This window comes from Somniosus microcephalus, chromosome 11, assembly GCF_052327205.1.
Source record: "Somniosus microcephalus isolate GS21.2 chromosome 11, FLI_Smic_1.0, whole genome shotgun sequence".
NCBI lineage: Eukaryota > Metazoa > Chordata > Chondrichthyes > Squaliformes > Somniosidae > Somniosus > Somniosus microcephalus.
Window position 1 is genome coordinate 196,125,747 of NC_140997.1, and position 19,850 is coordinate 196,145,596.

At 42.7% G+C, this 19,850-nt stretch overlaps 1 protein-coding gene across 5 annotated transcripts in view; it reads left to right on the forward strand.

Annotated features, from left to right (window-relative positions):
* The window catches only part of wnt5a (wingless-type MMTV integration site family, member 5a), a 47,904-nt gene extending 39,855 nt beyond the window's left edge, over window positions 1-8,049 (forward strand). For all 5 annotated transcript variants that reach the window (XM_086001638.1, XM_086001642.1, XM_086001641.1 and 2 more), the window contains exon 5: window positions 6,221-8,049. In XM_086001638.1, coding sequence (XP_085857764.1) covers window positions 6,221-6,679 — 459 coding nt within the window. In that variant the 3' untranslated portion in view covers window positions 6,680-8,049. The remainder of the gene's footprint in view (window positions 1-6,220) is intronic.
* The last annotated feature ends 11,801 nt before the right edge of the window (window positions 8,050-19,850 follow it).

The window sequence follows — 19,850 nt, forward strand, 5'->3', positions numbered from 1 at the left end:
AGTTCCATGGGAACTTAGTTATGTAAATTGATCATAGAAGTCACCTTATTTATATTGCAGGGTGTTTTAAAAAAATAATAAATCTACATAATTGTGTATATGCAATTGTTTTAGAGTTGTTGCATGGACAACAACATCGCTTTTATTGCAAGTGCTTTTCACATTGGTTGAGAAAGGTCCATATGGGTCAGTGGGAACAAACCTGCTTCACTCACTATATAGAGGCAGGCAGGAGTGCTTTAGTTATTCAGCCCTCTGGCAGCCATTTTTTTCCAGCAGCCTTGCCATCCAGCAATGTTTGCACTGATGCTTGAGGCAGTCAACCTAAAAAAAAAACGACTCTGCCATCTCTGGATGGAGTGCCATTGCAGTTCCCTTAGGAGTTTGCCACTGACTGATCAGTTGACCAGGCCTCTGAAAACAAAACTTAAATGACATCTCTATGTTGCTCCCTCTGATATATGTGTTTGCTCGTGCTTTGGCACTGCTCTCCCTGTAAGCCTGTTGGAGGTGAATTTGACAGAAAAACATTATGATAATGCAAGGTGGCCATGGGAGTAACACAGAACCAGTTCCATGCATCTACGTGCTTGTTCGATGATGTTATTTCACATAATTTGACAAGCGTTTAGATGCATGGAACATCTTGCTTGTTTTATTGCCCCAACACGGATGTACAATCTTAAGACAGATTGCAAGACCATGAAAATGTGAGTCCCTGATCCTATCCAGACGCCAAACTGCCTACATTTGCAAATGCTGTTGACTGTAATGCCTTTAGGTAATCCTCAAACTTGGTCGTACTTGAATTATTGTTCATGTGCAGAAATGAGTAACCCAGCCAAAATAGATTTGGACTAAGTCTTAATACACTTTGAGGATCTGGAGGGAGAGCCAGTAGATGCATTGATCAAATAACTTTTGATTTGAAAAGCTTAGTAGTATTCATAGATTGTCTTCTTGTTAGATTTGAAGATTGTGGGAGAAAATATTTGAATTTTGTACATGAACTATTTTACATCTACAACACTAATTATGCCACAATTACTTAATATGTTCAGTCAAGTATCTAGAACATTAATCAAAGCATTTATAAAAGCACAAAAGCAGTATTATCATATTAAACAAGTGTATATTTAAATTCTGATCAGTTTTTGCTCACGGTGAAGAATGAATGGTGTATTAAACATTCCAACAGAGCTAAGTATTGGGGCCACATATAAAACAAATGACAGCTAGAAATTCAGTAGCGCCCAGGAAGGGGCGCTAACTTGTGAGAAGTTGGAAGTTTAGTGCCAGGCGCTGATCAATCTCGCTGCCTGCTAAATTCAGTCTCAGCACTCAAAGAATGCAGGGGAGCACTAAATCAGGCACTAATGGCATAGGTGAGTGGCACTAGGCTCCAAACGATAACGAATATGAGGTGTTGTGTAATCGGGAGTGAGCATTGGCGCAGGCGCCTTCCAGTCATTAAAGGGGAGGGTCACTGGAGTCCGCACACCAGCCCCCATTGATTCGGGGAGCGCAGAACGGCGATATGCTGTGGGATGAAATGCAAAGTCCTTTGATGGCCCGCAACATTCCGAGGACTAAACAGCCTTTATTTGGCTGCAGACCTTTGGAACAGAAGTTCCTTGACAGCTGTGGCGCATCCCTTTAAGTAGCGTCCCACCAGCCGGCTGGTTCACGCCTCCGCTCCCTGGTGCTGTCGGCGTGAGACGGCAAGGCGGGGGACGCTACTGAAGTTTGCAGATCGGGCGCCCAGCGAGCATTGCACGCTCGCTGATGTCACGGTCTGCATGACAAAAGGTGCCGAGGCACTAACTGTTATTGCCGGTGCTACAGGCTGGCGAATGTGCCATGCGGCATGGGATTCACCCTGCTGCGGTGCTACTATCTGAGTGCCCCATTAGGGCCTCCGCCAGGTGCTAACTGGGGGCGCTAACATGCCGTATTTCTCCCCCTATGACTCCTATGGTGGTCAGTATTGTGGAGCTTTAATTAAGTTTTATGAGGATTCTGAGAATTTCATATACCTATAACCGGTGTCAGAGAGTCTGTTGGGCTGGTGGTGGGTGGGTGGGGGGGGGGGGCGGGCGCCTCAGAGTCGGTTGGGCTGGGGGTGGGATCAGAGAGTCTGTTGGGCTGGGGGGGTCAGAGAGTCTGTTGGGCTGGGGGGGGGTCAGAGAGTCTGTTGGGGTCAGAGAGTCTGTTGGTTTGGGATGGTCAGAGAGTCTGTTGGGCTGGGGGGGTCAGAGAGTCTGTTGGGCTGGGGGGGGGTCAGAGAGTCTGTTGGGCTGGGGGGTGTCAGAGAGTCTGTTGGGCTGGGGGGGTCAGAGAGTCTGTTGGGCTGGGGGGTGTCAGAGAGTCTGTTGGGCTGGGGGGGGGCGGTCAGAGAGTCTGTTGGGCTGGGGGGGTGTCAGAGAGTCTGTTGGGCTGGGGGGGTCAGAGAGTCTGTTGGGCTGGGGGGGGTCAGAGAGTCTGTTGGGCTGGGGGATGTCAGAGAGTCTGTTAGCCTGGGGTGTGAGAGTCTATTGGGCTGGGGGGGTCAGAGAGTCTGTTGGGCTGGGGGGTGTCAGAGAGTCTGTTGGGCTGGGGGGGGTGGTCAGAGTCTGTTGGGCTGGGGGGGGGTCAGAGAGTCTGTTGGGCTGGGGGATGTCAGAGAGTCTGTTAGCCTGGGGTGTGAGAGTCTGTTGGGCTGGGGGGTGTCAGAGAGTCTGTTGGGCTGGGGGGAGGGTCAGAGAGTCTGTTGGGCTGGGGGGGTCAGAGAGTCTGTTGGGCTGGGGGGTGTCAGAGAGTCTGTTGGGCTGGGGGGTGTCAGAGAGTCTGTTGGGCTGGGAGGGGGGGGTCAGAGAGTCTGTTGGGCTGGGGGGAGGGTCAGAGAGTCTGTTGGGCTGGGGGGGTCAGAGAGTCTGTTGGGCTGGGGGGGGTCAGAGAGTCTGTTGGGCTGGGGGGTCAGAGAGTCTGTTGGGCTGGGGGGTCAGAGAGTCTGTTGGGCTGGGGGGGGGGTCAGAGAGTCTGTTGGGCTGGGGGATGTCAGAGAGTCTGTTAGCCTGGGGTGTGAGAGTCTGTTGGGCTGGGGGGTGTCAGAGAGTCTGTTGGGCTGGGGGGTGTCAGAGAGTCTGTTGGGCTGGGGGGAGGGCCAGAGAGTCTGTTGGGCTGGGGGGGTCAGAGAGTCTGTTGGGCTGGGGGGTGTCAGAGAGTCTGTTGGGCTGGGGGGGGGGGGTCAGAGAGTCTGTTGGGCTGGGGGGGTCAGAGAGTCTGTTGGGCTGGGGGGGGTGGTCAGAGTCTGTTGGGCTGGGGGGGGTCAGAGAGTCTGTTGGGCTGGGAGATGTCAGAGAGTCTGTTAGCCTGGGGTGTGAGAGTCTGTTGGGCTGGGGGGTGTCAGAGAGTCTGTTGGGCTGGGGGGAGGGTCAGAGAGTCTGTTGGGCTGGGGGGGTCAGAGAGTCTGTTGGGCTGGGGGGTGTCAGAGAGTCTGTTGGGCTGGGGGGTGTCAGAGAGTCTGTTGGGCTGGGAGGGGGGGTCAGAGAGTCTGTTGGGCTGGGGGGAGGGTCAGAGAGTCTGTTGGGCTGGGGGGGTCAGAGAGTCTGTTGGGCTGGGGGGTGTCAGAGAGTCTGTTGGGCTGGGGGGGGGTCAGAGAGTCTGTTGGGCTGGGGGGTCAGAGAGTCTGTTGGGCTGGGGGGGGGGTCAGAGAGTCTGTTGGGCTGGGGGATGTCAGAGAGTCTGTTGGGCTGGGGGGGGGGGTCAGAGAGTCTGTTAGCCTGGGGTGTGAGAGTAACGGTGCGATGAGTTAACAACGCCTCTTTAACTGGAAACGTCCACATTAATTGCCTGAAAAAATGCTGCCTTGTTTTCACCAGAGACAGTGCAAGGCAAGTGTTTATACTGCACTACCGTTTGGAGAGAGCTGGCTCCAGGGAGCGTGTTGCAGCCATCAGAAAGCAATGTACATGCATAAATCTCCTGCACCCAGGGATTTTGAAATGTTTTGAAAGGACGGGTGGGAAGCATTTTTTTTCATGGAATCAACTGTTGAGCACGCAGTGCTGAGAAAGCTTGTAGGGCTGGGGATCTGAACAGTCATGTCGCTTTCACCCGGCTACGAAGCCGCTAAAATTAACTATTTCCTGAGCTAGCCTTTTTCTTTAACACAAAACAACACAAAAGCAAAATACTGCGGATGCTGGAAATCTGAGACAGAAACAGAAAATGCTGCCAATACTCAGCAGGTCAGGCAGCATGTGTGGCGAGAGAAACAGAGTTAACGTTTCAGGTCGATGACCCTTCGTCAGAACTGGAAAAAGTTAGCGATATAACAGGTTTTAAGCAAGTACAGAGGCAGGGAAAAGGAAAGAACAAAAGGGAAGGTATGTGATGGGTGGAAGGCAGGAGATATTAAATGACGAAAGGGATGATGGTGGAAGGCAAAAGGAGATGGTAATGGGACAAGTAAAGAAACAAAAGATGGGTCTAGAAGAGGTGTTAATGGCAATGGCAGAATCATCAACAGCTGCCATCCAAAAAAATGGGGCAGAGGTTACGATCTGAAATTGTTGAACTCGATGTTAAGTCCAGAAGGCTGTAAAGTGCCTAACCGAAAGATGAGGTGCTTTTCCTCGAGCTTCCGTTGAGATTCATTGGAACAGTATAGGAGGCCGGGAACAGAGAGGTCAGAGTGGGAGTGAAGCAAAGAATTAAAGTGACAGCTGACCGGAAGCTCGAGGTCACATTTGCAGACTGAATGGCAGTGTTCCGCAAAGCGGTCACCCAATCTGTGATTGGTCTCCCCAATGTAGAGGGGACTGCATTGTGCACAGCCAATACAATGGCCCAGAACTTGGTGTCGGGGGCTTGTCGCGTGTGCAAGCCCCCGATCTGCACTCACCCTGCGCGCTGACATCTGAAGCCCGGGCCTGCTTGCATTTCCTGTGACAGGCCCGGTTCAGATGTCAGCGCGCAGTGCTTACCTGATCCAGCGGTGTAGTTAGTGCGATGTGCCGGCTGGGATCAGGTGAGCACTGTACAACCAATCAGGGGAGGGGAAGGTTCATTCATGAGTTTGAGAGTAAGAACTGTCAAACTCATGAAAACTACGGGGGCCCAAAACACTATTTAAACTTTAAATAAAAATTTAAAAAACATCCCAATCATTAAATTAAGTATAAATAAGTTTAAAAAAATAATTTAAACAATTTTTTCTTTTGAAAAAAATAAATTTTTAATAAAAAGGGTCTAAAACGAAACTTACCTTATTGTAGATTCTTTAAAATAATAAACCTGTGGGAAAAAAAATTCTAAATGACACTAAAACACCACTTACCTGTAAAAATAAATACTTACGTGTGCTTTTTACAAGCGTAAAGACCGGAGGCCTTTAGACATGCGCAAATCCCCCAAAACAGAGGAAATCCAAGACGCACGCGCTGCCCCCTACAGCGCACGCGCTAGCCTCTTCAACTCTTGGGTTAGAGGAGAGGAAATGCCGGTTTTCAGCGCATGCGCTGTGCATGCTGAAAACCGGCATTTCCTCCGGCCAGACGCGTGAGTACCCCTTCCGTACTCATGCGTTTGGGGAGGAATTACTGCCCCAGTATATTAAATTGCAAGAAGTACAAGTAGATCGCTATTTCATCGGGAAAGAATGTTTGGGGCCCTGGATGATGGGAAAGGAGGAGGTGAAAGGGCAATGGTGTTGCATCTCCTGCGCTTGCACGGGAAGGTGCTGTGGGAAGTGAAGGGGGTGTTGGGGATGATTGATGAGTGGACCAGGGTGTCGTGGAGGGAACGGTCCCTTTGGAATGGTGAAAAGGGAGGAGGGGAAGATGTGTTTGGTGGTAGGATCACGCTGGAGGTGGCGGGAATGGCGGAGGATGATCAATTGAACGTAGAGGCTGGTGGGGTGGAAGGTGAGGACAAGGGGAACCCTATCGTGGTTCTGGGAGGCAGGTGAAGGGGTGAGAGGAGAAGTGCAGGAAATGGAACAGACATGGTGGAGGGCCATGTCAACCACAGTGGAGGGGAATCCTCGGTTGATGAAAGGGAAGACATATCGGAAGCACTGGTATGGAAGGTGGCATCATCAGAACAGAGATACTGGGAGAATGGAATAGAGTCCTTACAGGAAGCGGGGTGGGAGGAATCGTAGGCAAGGTAGCTGTGGGACTCAGTGGTCTTACTGTGGATATTGGTCTAACACATTCCTTTCTGGTGTTTCTTGCAGACGGTGTATAACCTGGCGGATGTGGCCTGTAAATGTCACGGAGTGTCGGGTTCTTGCAGCCTGAAGACTTGCTGGTTACAGCTGGCCGATTTCCGGAAAGTCGGGGACGCGCTGAAGGAGAAATACGACAGTGCGACCGCCATGAAACTGAACGGGCGCGGCAAACTGGTGCAGGTCAACAGCCGCTTCAACCCACCCACCACCCTGGACCTGGTCTACGTCGACCAGAGCCCCGACTACTGCGTCCGCAACGAAAGCACCGGCTCCCTGGGCACCCAAAGCCGCCTCTGCAACAAGACGTCGGAGGGGATGGACGGCTGCGCGCTCATGTGCTGCGGCCGGGGCTACGACCAGTTCAAGACGGTCCGCACCGAGCGCTGCCACTGCAAGTTCCACTGGTGCTGCTATGTCAAGTGCAAAAAGTGCACCGAGGTGGTGGATCAGTTCGTCTGCAAATAACCCCCTCCCTCAAAGAAACTGCAGCTACACAGAGACCCCTGAGAACTTAGAGACAATACTCCTCAGCTGCAATACTCGAATTGCCTCTTAATACTTGAGCTAATCGAAAGTAAACTGATCAAACCAAAAGCAAACTTTAATACCACGTGGACTCTAACCCTATCGAAGACCCATCAAAATAGAGTTAACGCTAAACACTGACTAATATGTAAGTAAAAAGCAGTAATAAAGGTCCGTTCAGTGATCTGAAACCTATGGACATCTCCAGAGTACGAGCAACACTTAGGGCACTGTTTCACACCGTGCAATGACTGCACTCAGAAGAGCGGCCTCGCCTCCAACTCCTTCATGGGGAGACCAGTGGGAAAATGTGAGAGCTATCCAGTCACCCCGATCCCGTCTGTAACCAAGTCCAGACTGGCCAAATGAAATGATTGGCATTGACTAGTTTGAAGGATGACTGAATTCTGAGCATCCTGTTTTATGGGTATAGAAAAGACCCGACTGAACGCTCTTAACTGACTTGCTCTTTAAGGAAAACGAGGTCACGCCAACAACCTGGAAAGTGAATTGATTTTTAATATAAATGTGACAATTTATTAGATATATTTCAGAAAATTCACTAAAGCTCGCAGAAAAGCCAACTTTGCTGACAATCGCCCATTCGCCGCTCTGAGACTTAAACTTACAGAAAATCTCCCGGGTTCATGTCATCTGACGGAGAAATCCATTTCTATGTCGCTTTCTAATATTTAAAAGCATGGTTTAATTCATCGCTTGTCATGTATTTATTTTGCGGAAAATATTCGCTGTGGTGGCAATCTGGTTTCTGTGTATTTAAACCAATTAATCCCCGTGATTAATGAAGAGATTGAGAGCTGCAGCACAGATGGACAATAATTTAGAGATCATCCTTAATTGCAATATTTTAGTTTCCAAAATAATAGATATATAACTGCAGGTCGAACACGGGAGGACTTGCTGGGATGGTAAACTATATATTACGGGCAAACTAAGGTTTATTTGGTGTCTAATATTCCAACTTTGTATATACGTCTACAATCAGCGATTTAAATTGTATTTATTTACAAGTTATATCTAGAGTAGGGTTGTCTACCTTTCTGCATTTTAACGGATTTGCTGTATTAGTCGTCATCTAACACTTTCAATTGGTTCCTTTTTAAATCCGTGGAGATGTCGCGCTAAGTGGGCATTGCTAATGTTTGTAGGATGTGTTTTTACCCCCAACCCCAGAAGAGTTTGGGGGCATTCAGTTCCATCGGAATGTTGCACTGACCTAAGTTGTAAAATTGTTCCAAACAGCACTTGTGCACCATACCATTCCCATTTATTAAACCGTTTGGGGCACATTTTGGGTTTGAATTGGTTTATAATTTGTGTTGCGTTTGTTCCAAAGAAATAGCGACGTTTAATGTCACTTACAGAAACCGGTATACACGGGAAACATGGCAACGACATTTGGTGACTATTTCAATAGGGCAATATTTGTCTCTGTGATCCTGCACCAACTCACGTTTCTGGCAGCATTTCATTATAGCAACGCATTCGACACGTCTTAAGTGTTTTACATTTTAAGTGGATTTTTTAAAATTATAACGGTACAATGTTGCAAAAATAGATATAACCCAGGCCAGTAAAAAAATGTCATTGCAATTAATTTAACCGTGGATAACTTTAATCTAGTGTATTGTGTTGTATACTTTTGGTGGTCTGACTATGGAACCGTACTTGACCAGGGTTCATTGAGTAACCTTAATCCTTATACCACCCCTTAATGTTTAATGGCTATTTATAAGGAGAGTTATTTTCAATGTTGAAAATAAAACTGCTATAGTTGGAAATGTGTTATTATTTGTATATCAGCATATGTAAGATTGTGTTTGTGCCAGAAAGTGCTTTAATTAATTGGACGTTTTTCGTAACTGTTTCTTAAGGTGGCTGCCAAATTTACCTTAAATTTACCTTAAATCGAGGTATACGCTTTTTAATCGTATTTTTTTAAAGTCGGCATCTCCAGTGAAATTATTGACATGAGGGGAAATAATTTCCTTCTCTTATTGGTTGGAGATGCCATCAGTTGGCGGCCCCGCTGTTAACAGGCTGCATCGTTTAACAAGTTAGACGGGCGGTGGGGGTCACGTTTTCGATCAGTTTTTGGAGGGCCCAATAATAAGTGCAGATAAGAGCCAAGACTCGGGGTTCTGACAGGACCTTCTGAGGACTCGCACTGGATGCCTTTTACTGACCTCGACCACTTTTAAGGAAGAAACCTGTTTTCAGTCCTTTGTCGTTGAAATTGAGAGTTGCTTCCCCTACATTGATTTGGAGACAGGAAGACATGAAGCGAAGGAAGGAGAACCCTGTCTAATTAAAGTCTTCACATCGCGATGCTCTAAAATAGAGCGGTTCAGAGGGTGCAGGGTCTGGGTTCGCACTCCATCTGTTTGCAAACCTTGCTAAATGAGGAAATAGTGTTTTTGCTTGTCTTATTGGAACTTGGTATTAACCGAATGTAAGACGGCCAAAAGCAATCCCATATGTTCTAAAACACCCTGAGCTATAAATCTGAACTAGCTGGGTCTTCCTTCATTGGCCGTCGCAATCCGTCTTTTAGTTCAAATATTTCCAGCTTACTTTGTCAGCTTTATTTCTTGTATGAGCAGTTTGATCTGCCCGCACTTTGAAGGAAAATATTGTATCTGGTCTGGAAATATCCATCGGCATCAATTTGAATGCAAACCAGATATTCTAAAATCAGTTTGCAATTCCTGTTTCGGGTTTATCGCAATTTCAAAGCCCCAGAAGCTGCCTGTCAGAATGGGACTTCTGCGGGGGTAAAATACCAGATTAGAGCATCCGTGCTTTCGGCTTAGCAGTTTTGTATTTCTCTCTAAACCGAATATGTTTCCTTCTATAACAACCCACTAATAAAATCTCCCCCTTCCTCCAAAACATGACTTCATACACTGACTTCACCGAATAAAAACGCTATAGACTCCCATTTTGTTTAGTACCGAGCGACCATATGAATGCTCGTAGACAACGTCTTTTAACCAAACGGATGAAGTAACCGTCCGTTTTTGACAATTTTTGTGACATTTACCAAACGTCCACTTGGTGAGAAGAGACAGTCGCTTTCTCACAACTCGCCATGCTTGAGAACGGACTGCAAAAGGCATCATTACAAACATAACGTGGCCATTAGAAACCGCTTCTCTGCAAGAAATTAATTTGTGGTATTTGGACAGTGAACATCTGTTTCAGTTCTCCCCCCCCCCCCCCCCCATCGTATTATTGATCAATGCGCTCTTGTTTGGGAAGTTGTGCAAACAATTTAAAAATGTCAGCGCTTTTCTGCTGCATCTGTTCAGATCGCCGGTTTATATAATAGTTTCTACTTCATTGCCAACAGCAGAGCTTTCGTCTTCCAAATAGCACTCTTATGTACATTCCTTCAAATCAAAGGCAATCTTTTACACAGAGAATTGCTTTGCTCGCTATAATTATTCCAATTGTTCCCATTTTCAAGAAGGATTTTGTCCATTACATAAATGGTAAAACTCTGAAAGCATGTTCATGCAGTAATGACGAATTGTATTCACTGTCAGTCTACACGTTTCTTCCGCCATTGGGTTTGTAGGTCACAATCCAGACCACTACACAGAGAAGTTTGCTGGGAAATAAATGGACTTGGTCCGTGCAACTGGCAGATGGGCACATCTCAAGTCTCCAAAAGGTTCCGTCCTCTTGAATTCCGTGAGAGAGGAAAGCTCGAGCTCGTGGCTCTACATTTAAAAACAAGCCCCTGCTTGGATTACTTTACCATTCATATTGCTTTCAAACAGAATCGGTATACTTTCAGTACAAGTACAGACGAATTCAAATATTCAACGTTTGATAGCGTTTGTGAAAAGTTACGATATTTTGGTTAAGTTTTTTCACCCCCATCTTCAGCCCAAGGAAGCAGAAGTCGGTAGTTGGGCAGTACGCCTAGGTTTTGATTATTCTAAGCCGGCAATTTTTGGAATGATTAAGTCATCCGGACACTCCTCGGGAATCTTTTTATTTGTTCCTGGGATGTGGGCGTCGCTGGCAAGACCAGCATTTATTGCCCATCCCTAATTGCCCTGTTTGTGGGACCTTCCCAACATTACAGCAGCGATTACACTCCAAAAGTACTTTATTGGCTGTAAAGCGCTTGGAGGCGTCCCGAGGACGTGAAAGGCGCTGTATAAATTTAAGTTCTTCCTTTCCTTTCGGGAATGATGTATCTATGTCGGAAGCTTGGTTTCTGACAGTCATTTCATGGCAGTAATCAGGAGACACATTAACGAATTAGGTCCGTTTCCCACTAAAAATTGCTGTAGCCCAAAATCGTCAACTTTTGTTTACAGAGACAGGATGTACAGGTAAGTAATGAAAGCAATGCTCCACTGTCTGTATAGTGGAAGTGAGAGGGCTTCAGCACCCTTCTTGGTAGCATTCATCTTTCTTTGCCAATTCATAGTAAGTGGGACAGCTTTAAGGGTAGGAAGGTAAAATGTATTTATTTTATGTAAGTATTGTCATATTAAAATGGGTTAGTGGTTGCTGAATATGCTTTATAAACACACCTTAAGAGTTAAAGTAAGTGTTTATCTCAAAAAGTATTCAACAACATGATGGAACAGACATGGCATGCATCCTAAAATGTTCAGGGATTCAAAGAGGAAATAGCGGAGATTTTTTTGACCACAATATTCTTGAATGTAACAGTTGTGGCTGAGTACTGGAGGGTTGCCAATGTAACACTTCTATTCAAAAAGGGAGAAAGGGAGAAATCTTTTAACTATAGACCAACTGTAGATACTCGTAGTGGATAAGTGTCTATGGGCCATAATGAGGAATCAAGTTAATACTTAGAAAGACATTGGTTAGTTAAAGACAGCTAGCACGCATTTCTAAAAGGCAATTGGGAGCTTTCAAATTTACTAGAATTCTTTGAGGAAGTAACAGTGTATTGAAAAGGAAATGCAGTAAACGTTATGTATATGGAATTACAAAGGTGTTTGATAAGAAGCCGCAAAGCAGGCTTGTTGATAAAATAAACTTGGGGTAGTGAGGGAAATATGGCAGCATGGATAGCAAACTGGTTAAAGGACAGAGGACATAGATTAGTGGTAAACTGATGTTTTTTGGATTGAAGGGATGTAAGCAGTGTTGTCTGGGCGAGTGGTTTTCTTAATATAACTAAATCACTTGGAATTGGATATAAGGGGTACATTGTCCAAATTTGCTGATGACAGAAAAATAAGGAGGTGATTAATTGTGAAGAGGATTATATGTGACTTCAGATAGATGAAGACAGGTTATTAGATTGGGCAGGTACATGTTGGATGAAACTTAATGAAGAGAAACATGAGATGATACATTTTGGGAGGAAGAACGAGGCGAGGAAATATAGATTAAATGACAAAACTTTAAAAGGAGCAAAGGAACAGAGCAACTCAAGGAGTCAGATACACAAATCTTTAAAAATGGGAGGAATGGTTGATAAAGCTGGAACAAAGATATTTGGGATCATATATATGTTTTATAAATAGGAACATCAAGTTCACAGAAAAGAGGTAATGCTAAACTTATACAAATAACTGATTAAGCTTTAGTTAGAATAATGTGTCTAGTCTTGTGTGCCCTACTTTAGAAATTATGTCAAGGGCATGGAGAGTGTACAGAAGCGATTCACTAAAATGATACCAGGGATGAGAGGTTAGTTATGGATAAAGAATAAAGGCTGGGCCTTTTTTCATTAGAATAGAGAAGGTTAAGAGGAAATCTGGTACAGGTGTCCAAAATCATGAAAGGTTTCAATATGATAAGTAGAAGAAAACTATTTCCACTGGTTGGTGAGTTAATTAATAGAGGGCATAAACTTAAGGAGAAAATTATGAGAAATTGTTGAACACAGAGGGTCGATCATTACGAAATGGAATGTTCCATCAGAAACATTGTGGAGTCAGAATCCAAAATAGCTTTTATAAAAAGGAGTAGGAGAATAGAACTAAGTGGATAGCTCTTTTAGATAGTAAAATAGGCACATTGGGCTAAATGGCCTCCTATGCCGTAAAATTCTATGATTGAATGATTCTGTGTTGGAGCAGATTCTATGGGTTTAAGTGGCATTTTGTGTTGGGGGATGGAATGTTACCAAAATATTGTCACATGGGTGTAATGAAAAAGTGGTGGACATTGTGTCTGTGGTGTCATTATTTTTTTCTTCTGTCTGATACAATCCCATATACTTGATGGAATGTTTAAAGGTTGTTTCCCAAATTATGTACCAGAGTGGTCTATTCGTTCAGTTATATAGACAGAGTGGGTTATTGGTTTGACCTATTTAAAAATCAGTTGTATACCTTGGTTGGAGGATGGATTAATGATATGTGCTACAATTTATAGTCTTATATTAGTTTGCTGCTAGTTTGTTTTTCATATAAGGTTAACCCAAGTACTTCATTGTGTATCCATAATTAGCTGCAGTAGAATTAAAGCACCAATGTTTGTAATCAGGAAAACTAGCTTTGTACTTCCAAAAAGCTGATAAAGATATGAGCAACGCTAATATCTTGGAGGAGGAGTTAGCAATTGACAAGTTTTACTGTTCAGTGACCACCATTTACAAAGCTCTATGCCCACATCTTAAGGAAGTGAAGGTTTTGTCATTTAGGATTTTGCTGTTCAAGTGTGATGCGTTCATCCAGTGAAGCCACACTGTCAGATATTTGCCTTACCAGAGAAAAATGAGATAGAATTAATAAAGCTGGGACCAATAGTTCCATTGAACCATTTAAGATTTCTGTTACCATTTCAGGGAAAGGAAGATACCCATCTATTACTTCTCCAAATGTGATTGTTGGTTTAACATTAATCACTTTGTGAAAATGCTCTAAATTATCACAATGAGCAAACATGTGCCATTAATAGATCGTTATCAGCTTTTTGGAAGTAAGAGGCTAGTTTTCCTGATTACAAACATTGGTGCTTTAATTCTACTGCAGCTAATTATGGATACACAATGAAGTATTTGGGTTAATCTTATATGAAAAACAAACTAGCAGCAAACTAATATAAGACTATATATTGTAGCACATATCATTAATAAAAAGATGAACAGCATTATACATAAAATTCAAAACCTGCTGCAAAACAGAAAGAAGCAATGACATCCACAAAAACACATCTGTAAAAATGCCTATGGCTAACCACTTTCCAAGCTCTGTTCCAAGACAATCTGTCACTGTGAAACATAATCACCATTGTCAAGGACATTTATCTTGTTCTGGAAAAAATCGTAGTTCCAGGGTATGCCGATTACAGCAATGAGTGTTCTAAGTGCCTGCCAAATTTCAGTTTCCACAGGCTGCTGATAGTGTTCCAGATTTCTCACAGAAGTCCCAATTTCTGTTTTATTAAACTATAGTGGAGAGGATGGAGAAATAAACTATCAACGTCAACCAGCTTCAAGTCTCATCTGGATATGCTTTGTATTTACTGGAAGTAACCAGTCTCAGCCAAGTCTGTATTACAGCGTGCTTCTAGATAAATGCATTCTAAATCCAACCATTTATTCCCATTCCGTAGAATTCCTGAACAAAATATTGCACTGAAATACAATCAGGCAGGAACTGTCCCTCGATTATCTTAGGTGTAATGTCCAGCATATTAAATAATCAGTCCAATGATAAACTTCACTAAAAGGCAGAAGCATATTTTAGAGATCCAATCACTTTTTTCTTATATAAATTTATAAGTGATTCTTGTTGAGGGCGATAAGGGGTACACCTTGGATCTGACAATTTCAGAAGCTACCAGTGTTATGTTCTAATGGCTGATGGCCTTATAGCACACTTAATGTCACCTCTGTAACCTGATAGATGAGAATTTATCTCAAGCCTTAAAACTCTAGTCAATACTTACATAGTTATATCTTTCAAATTGATTTTTAACTTCTTTTGGTGCCAAGTTATCTGTTCCCATTGTGTTTTATTTCTCCACCATGCACTATTATCTGGCTGAAAGCTCTGGGTATCTCCGAGCTCTTCCAATGCTATTCTATAATCTGTTGATATTGGCCTCTGTTTACCGTCTTCCCCTCTTGGCCTGGTTAAGACTGAAGCTCACTCCATAGATGATCATGGGTTCTAATATAATATATTTGAAGAGACAATGCATTGCACCACCATGCTGGTGAATTTGAAACTATTTTAAAAGAATGTATTGTTGAACCAAGCTTGATGGGCGGGGGTCGGGGGAGAGTGAAAAACATATTCTGTACATACTGACTCAGCAGCAATTCATGGTTGGATGTTCTTCAAAAATGTGTTGTAGCATGGCAACTTAATCCCAGGATATTATGAATGATTTCTAGATCCCCAGATAAGAAGCCAATAGAACAGATGGTAGCGTCTATTAGTGCAAAAATGAACATTTTTTTCAGATTTAACAAGTAAGCTGATTAAAGATGGTGATCTCTATGGAATGGGCTAATGATTTTCACAAAAATGAATGCAGTTGTTTAAGATGAATTTAGGCCACAATCAATAAAAAAAAAGAATGTTCTGAAAAATGGCTGGTTATGAGCAGCATATTTAAGAGTATAATAATGGATTTGGAATTCTAGGGAGGTTGTAATGACTCCCTGGTTAGATTTAATATAAAAATTTAGTCTATACTTTATGAATACCAGTGCATTGTAGAAAAATCTGGGCCAGTTCCAGCCACAGTACTTACCTGTCAGTGACGGCTTATCAATGTCCACTAATGTTGTCATATGGAACCACTTTGGAGCTTTTTTAAAAATTCTTTCCGGAATGTGGGCACTGCTGGCAAGGCCAACATTTATTGCCCATCCCTAATTGTCCTTGAGAAGGTGGTGGTCAGCCATCTTCTTGAACCCGCTGCAGTCCTTATGGCGAAGGTAATTCCACAGTGCTGTTAGGGAGGGAGTTCCAGGACTTTGACCCAGCGACGATGAAGGAACTGGCAATAAGCCAGTGCCGAGGTCAATGCCGGGTGGTCCGTCCAGTTATATTCTCATTATTGTTTTTCGTAGCGGTTGCGTACAACTGAGTGGCTTGCTTGGCCATTTCAGAGGCCAGTGAAGAGTCAACCACATTTGCTGTGGGTCTGGAGTCACATATAGGCCAGACCAGTAGATTTGCTTCCCTAAAGGATATTACTGAACCAGATGGGTTTTTACAACAATCCGATAGTTTCATGGTCACTGTCATAAATCGCAACGTCTACAAGAAGTAACTCAGGAAGTACTACTGGACGGCCAGCTGAGGGCGCCGTCCGAGGAGTATAAATACTCGGGCGTGGGCCCAACTTGGCCAGAGACAATCTGGAAACAGGAAGCTAGTGACTACTAACTAGACCTCCATGTTTTGTTACAAGTCGATTAAAGTCTTGCTTTATGTTCAACCAAGTGCGTAGTGAGTCTTTATTACGTCAGTCACCATTACTGATACAAGTTTTTTATCCCAGATTTTTATCTAATTAACTGAATTTAAATTCCCCAGCTTCTCATGGTGGGATTTGAACTCAAGTCTCTGAGATCATTAAGTCCAGTAATATAACCACTATGCCTCTGTTCCATTGACCGTGGTTACTTACCAGAGGTGGCAGGGCTGAATTCCACATATCTGTTCTCCTAAGGATCAGATAAGTACTGGAAGATACCTATCAGCAGTTGTACAGTAATAAAAAGGTACATTTGTTGTAAGCTGTGAAAAGGTAGTAGCACTATTTATAGAATTCTGTCAACATTTATTACTATTAATGAAAACAAAATGGAAATTAAATCTAATGACGGTAGGTAACTTAACTTAACAGTATTGGGAGCATGAATTTCTGAATACCAGGCCTGAGAAACATAATCAGAACTAGGTATAGCGTTCGGATTTGACTAGTTACTCTCACTTCTAATAGTATTATGATAAAATGGGTGTTACTATGATTTTAATCCATTATGTTAAGTAGTAGTGTTAAACCTGATCTACTTAAATCTATATAGTTTTATTCAAACTAATGCTAAGATGGCTTATTCAATCATCTTATAATTATTGGGATTTTGAAGGGGTTACATGTGGTAAAACATTTTTTTGAATTTTTAAGTCTCGGTTTTTTTGTTACAAAATTTTTATTTGTGTCTACATTACTGTGGCTTCAAAAGATGTGTAAGTATGATTATCAAATGTGATTGGATAGTTTTGAAATTGTTTTAGCAAATTAATTAATGATAAATCCCAAAGTTGAGGTTGGCATTATCTAAAAACTGTATTAAGCACTAGCTGTACGTAACTAATTTTCCTAGTATGCCATGTCTCTTGATGTAGTTAGCAGCATAACTCAAACTAATGGAGTAGAAATGCATAGTTCATTGAATTCAAGTGTTGAGAGGATTTGGAAGAGAAATGTATCAAGGATGTGGATTTTCACACTGATTTCTCATATTTTTGTATGTACTAATTATTTCAAGATGTAAAATTGTTTTTCTATTTTGAATTTTGTGCTCATGAAGGTAAGGGATGTTGGTGCTGGGGAATGGAACAGTTTCCATTTTAGGCATCAAGTGTTGCCATCAAGCACTTCTATGCTAGGTTAGGTGCAGAGTAATGTCCCACCTGTTCTGTTACAACAATGTGCCTCAGTCCCAATTTCATAGGAGCATTCCCATTTTTCTATTCCCACACCAACCATCTCACTCTGAACAAGGTTGAAACTACCAAAACTCAACTCGCATAAATTCTTTACAGTCAGAGGGACGAGGAGACTTTCAACCCATCAATTTGGGTGGATTGGAGGTTAGAGCTCGGAGATAAAAGGCCTGCCTCAGAAAGAAGCTGCTTTCCAGAGTGAAGTGATGAGGTGTAGAAGTTACCAAGATGAAAAGGAATTCTGTAGAGGACTGTGATACATTATGCATTATGTCCCATTGTTTGGCAAGTAGTTAGAAAATGGAGCAATCCAAATCCACAGTGCAACCCTGTTTCCAGTTGGTCAGATTGTGGCAGATATTTGGTAGATACTCTGCTTTGGAAACCTGGAAAAAGTAGTTGTATTGAAACTGGTGGCTGGCAGCTCTGATTTCATGGATTGTTTTGAATTTATGCAATGTTGTGGGTAAACTGAATAACCTTCCAAAAAGATTAAAACCGTGAAAACTGAAATTTCCTCTTCCCGACCGCCTCTAGATAATGAAGAGAGGATGTTAGAATATCTATTTAACATTTTTCAGATTATGGAGAAAGACTTTCATTTACATAGCATTTTATGGTGTCTCCTAGAAGCATTTTAAAGCACTTCACAGAGAATGAACTACTTTGAAGTGCAGGAACTGTTACTTAGGAATACACAGCAAAATCTCATAAATAGCATGGTTGACAAGATTGGTGCACTTTTCAATTACTGTTTACAATACCTGCATACTCTTTTATATTCAATGCTCTGTCTATTGACCTCCGCCCCGTCTTCTTTGCTACTCCTGCCAGTGCCACTGCAAGGACAACATTGATCATTCAGAAGTTGTTTTTTTTAAAAGTGTGCTTAAAACATTAAACAACCAAATGTGCAAGATTGCAATTGTGCAAATTATAGTCAAAGGATAAAAGTTAAGATGATTCATTCATGTACATATGTGAGGTGGGTATGAAAAGTTCAGCTTCAAAAGTTCAAGTTCAACTAACAAATAGCTGCATATTATAAGTCAAAAGTTTTATATTTGTTATTTTATTTGGAGACTTATAGCAGTGAGTTTTTGGCAGAATAAGAAGTAATTTTCTTATTTAAGGGAGTAGAATGGAAGGAGTTTGGAACTGGGAAGAAATTATTCTTTGAATGTACATTCTAAAAAAATTAAATGCAAGCAATCTTTACCACACACCTAAATTGAGATTGCATTTGTCAATATTAAGCTGACTGCTTGCGTGACATTTGGGACGTGGGCCATCCTGGATCTAGGGAAATATGCTTGCATAAAGTGCTGATTAATTGATTCTGACAAGAAACAAGTTGGCCAGTTCAAAGACCTGTGAGCTACACTGTTCACTATATGCAAAGAGGAAATGCATTTGGAAAATACTTTCCATGAGGTTGTCAGCAATAAGACAGAGAGAGAAACAGCATAGCAAGCATTAACACTAGGCATGTAAAAAGAGTAGGCTAAAATTGAGGGAACTTGTGGAATTGTCCAACCTATTTTCAACATTGGAGATGGCCAAAGATAGAACCACAGGGAATGGTAACCATGAGCAGGCCAATGGCACAGGGCTGCAAGAGACTGCTCAAGTGACACAGGGAATAGCTAAGATTAAAGGTAACACTGTAGTTGAAGGAGACTCTATAGTAAGAGGGATTGATATAATCTTCTCCAGCTTGATTGGGAGCCCCAAATGGGCTTCCACTGTGACAGATTCTGGGACTTCACTAATAAGGTAGATCAGATTCTGTGATGGAAAGTGGAGAAATCAAGAGTCATGATTCAAATAGGAACTAATGATGTAGGTAGGTACAGAATGAAAGTCGTACAAAGGAAGCTTCATGAGCTTGGGAAAAGATTATAGAAGAAGACTTCCAGAGTATTATATCCCTATATCAGATGCTGGACCCATTAGAGACATATTAATAGGTCATTGATGACTCAACATAGGGTGTGAAAGGGAGGGTTGAAATCTTGGCCTACTGAAAACAATTCCAGGGAAAGGAAGGCTTTATCATCAGGATGACCTGCACTGACACTGAGCAGATATATTCATCTCAACTAGGATGATTAAAACATTTGGAAAGAATGTAAGCAAGGGACGCAATAGGGACAGGTAACAAATAAGAGGGTGATAGAATTGAGGAACAGCTAGCAGTGTGGTTGGTGGAACAGAAAACTATGGAGGCTATTTTTTTTAAAAAAAGGACCGGATGAATTCCTATTAGGAAAGGGGTTTTCTAGAATCTCTGTATGGAAACTGATGGAAGGCTTGGAAGGGTAGGTTAGTTGAACCAATGGTCTTTTCCTGTCCAAAACATTACTATGTTACAACCAAAATAGTAGGTCAACTCATCACAGGAAATAGGCAGTCTGTTTTTCTTTTGGCTTTAACAAATGGGAGATCAGTTG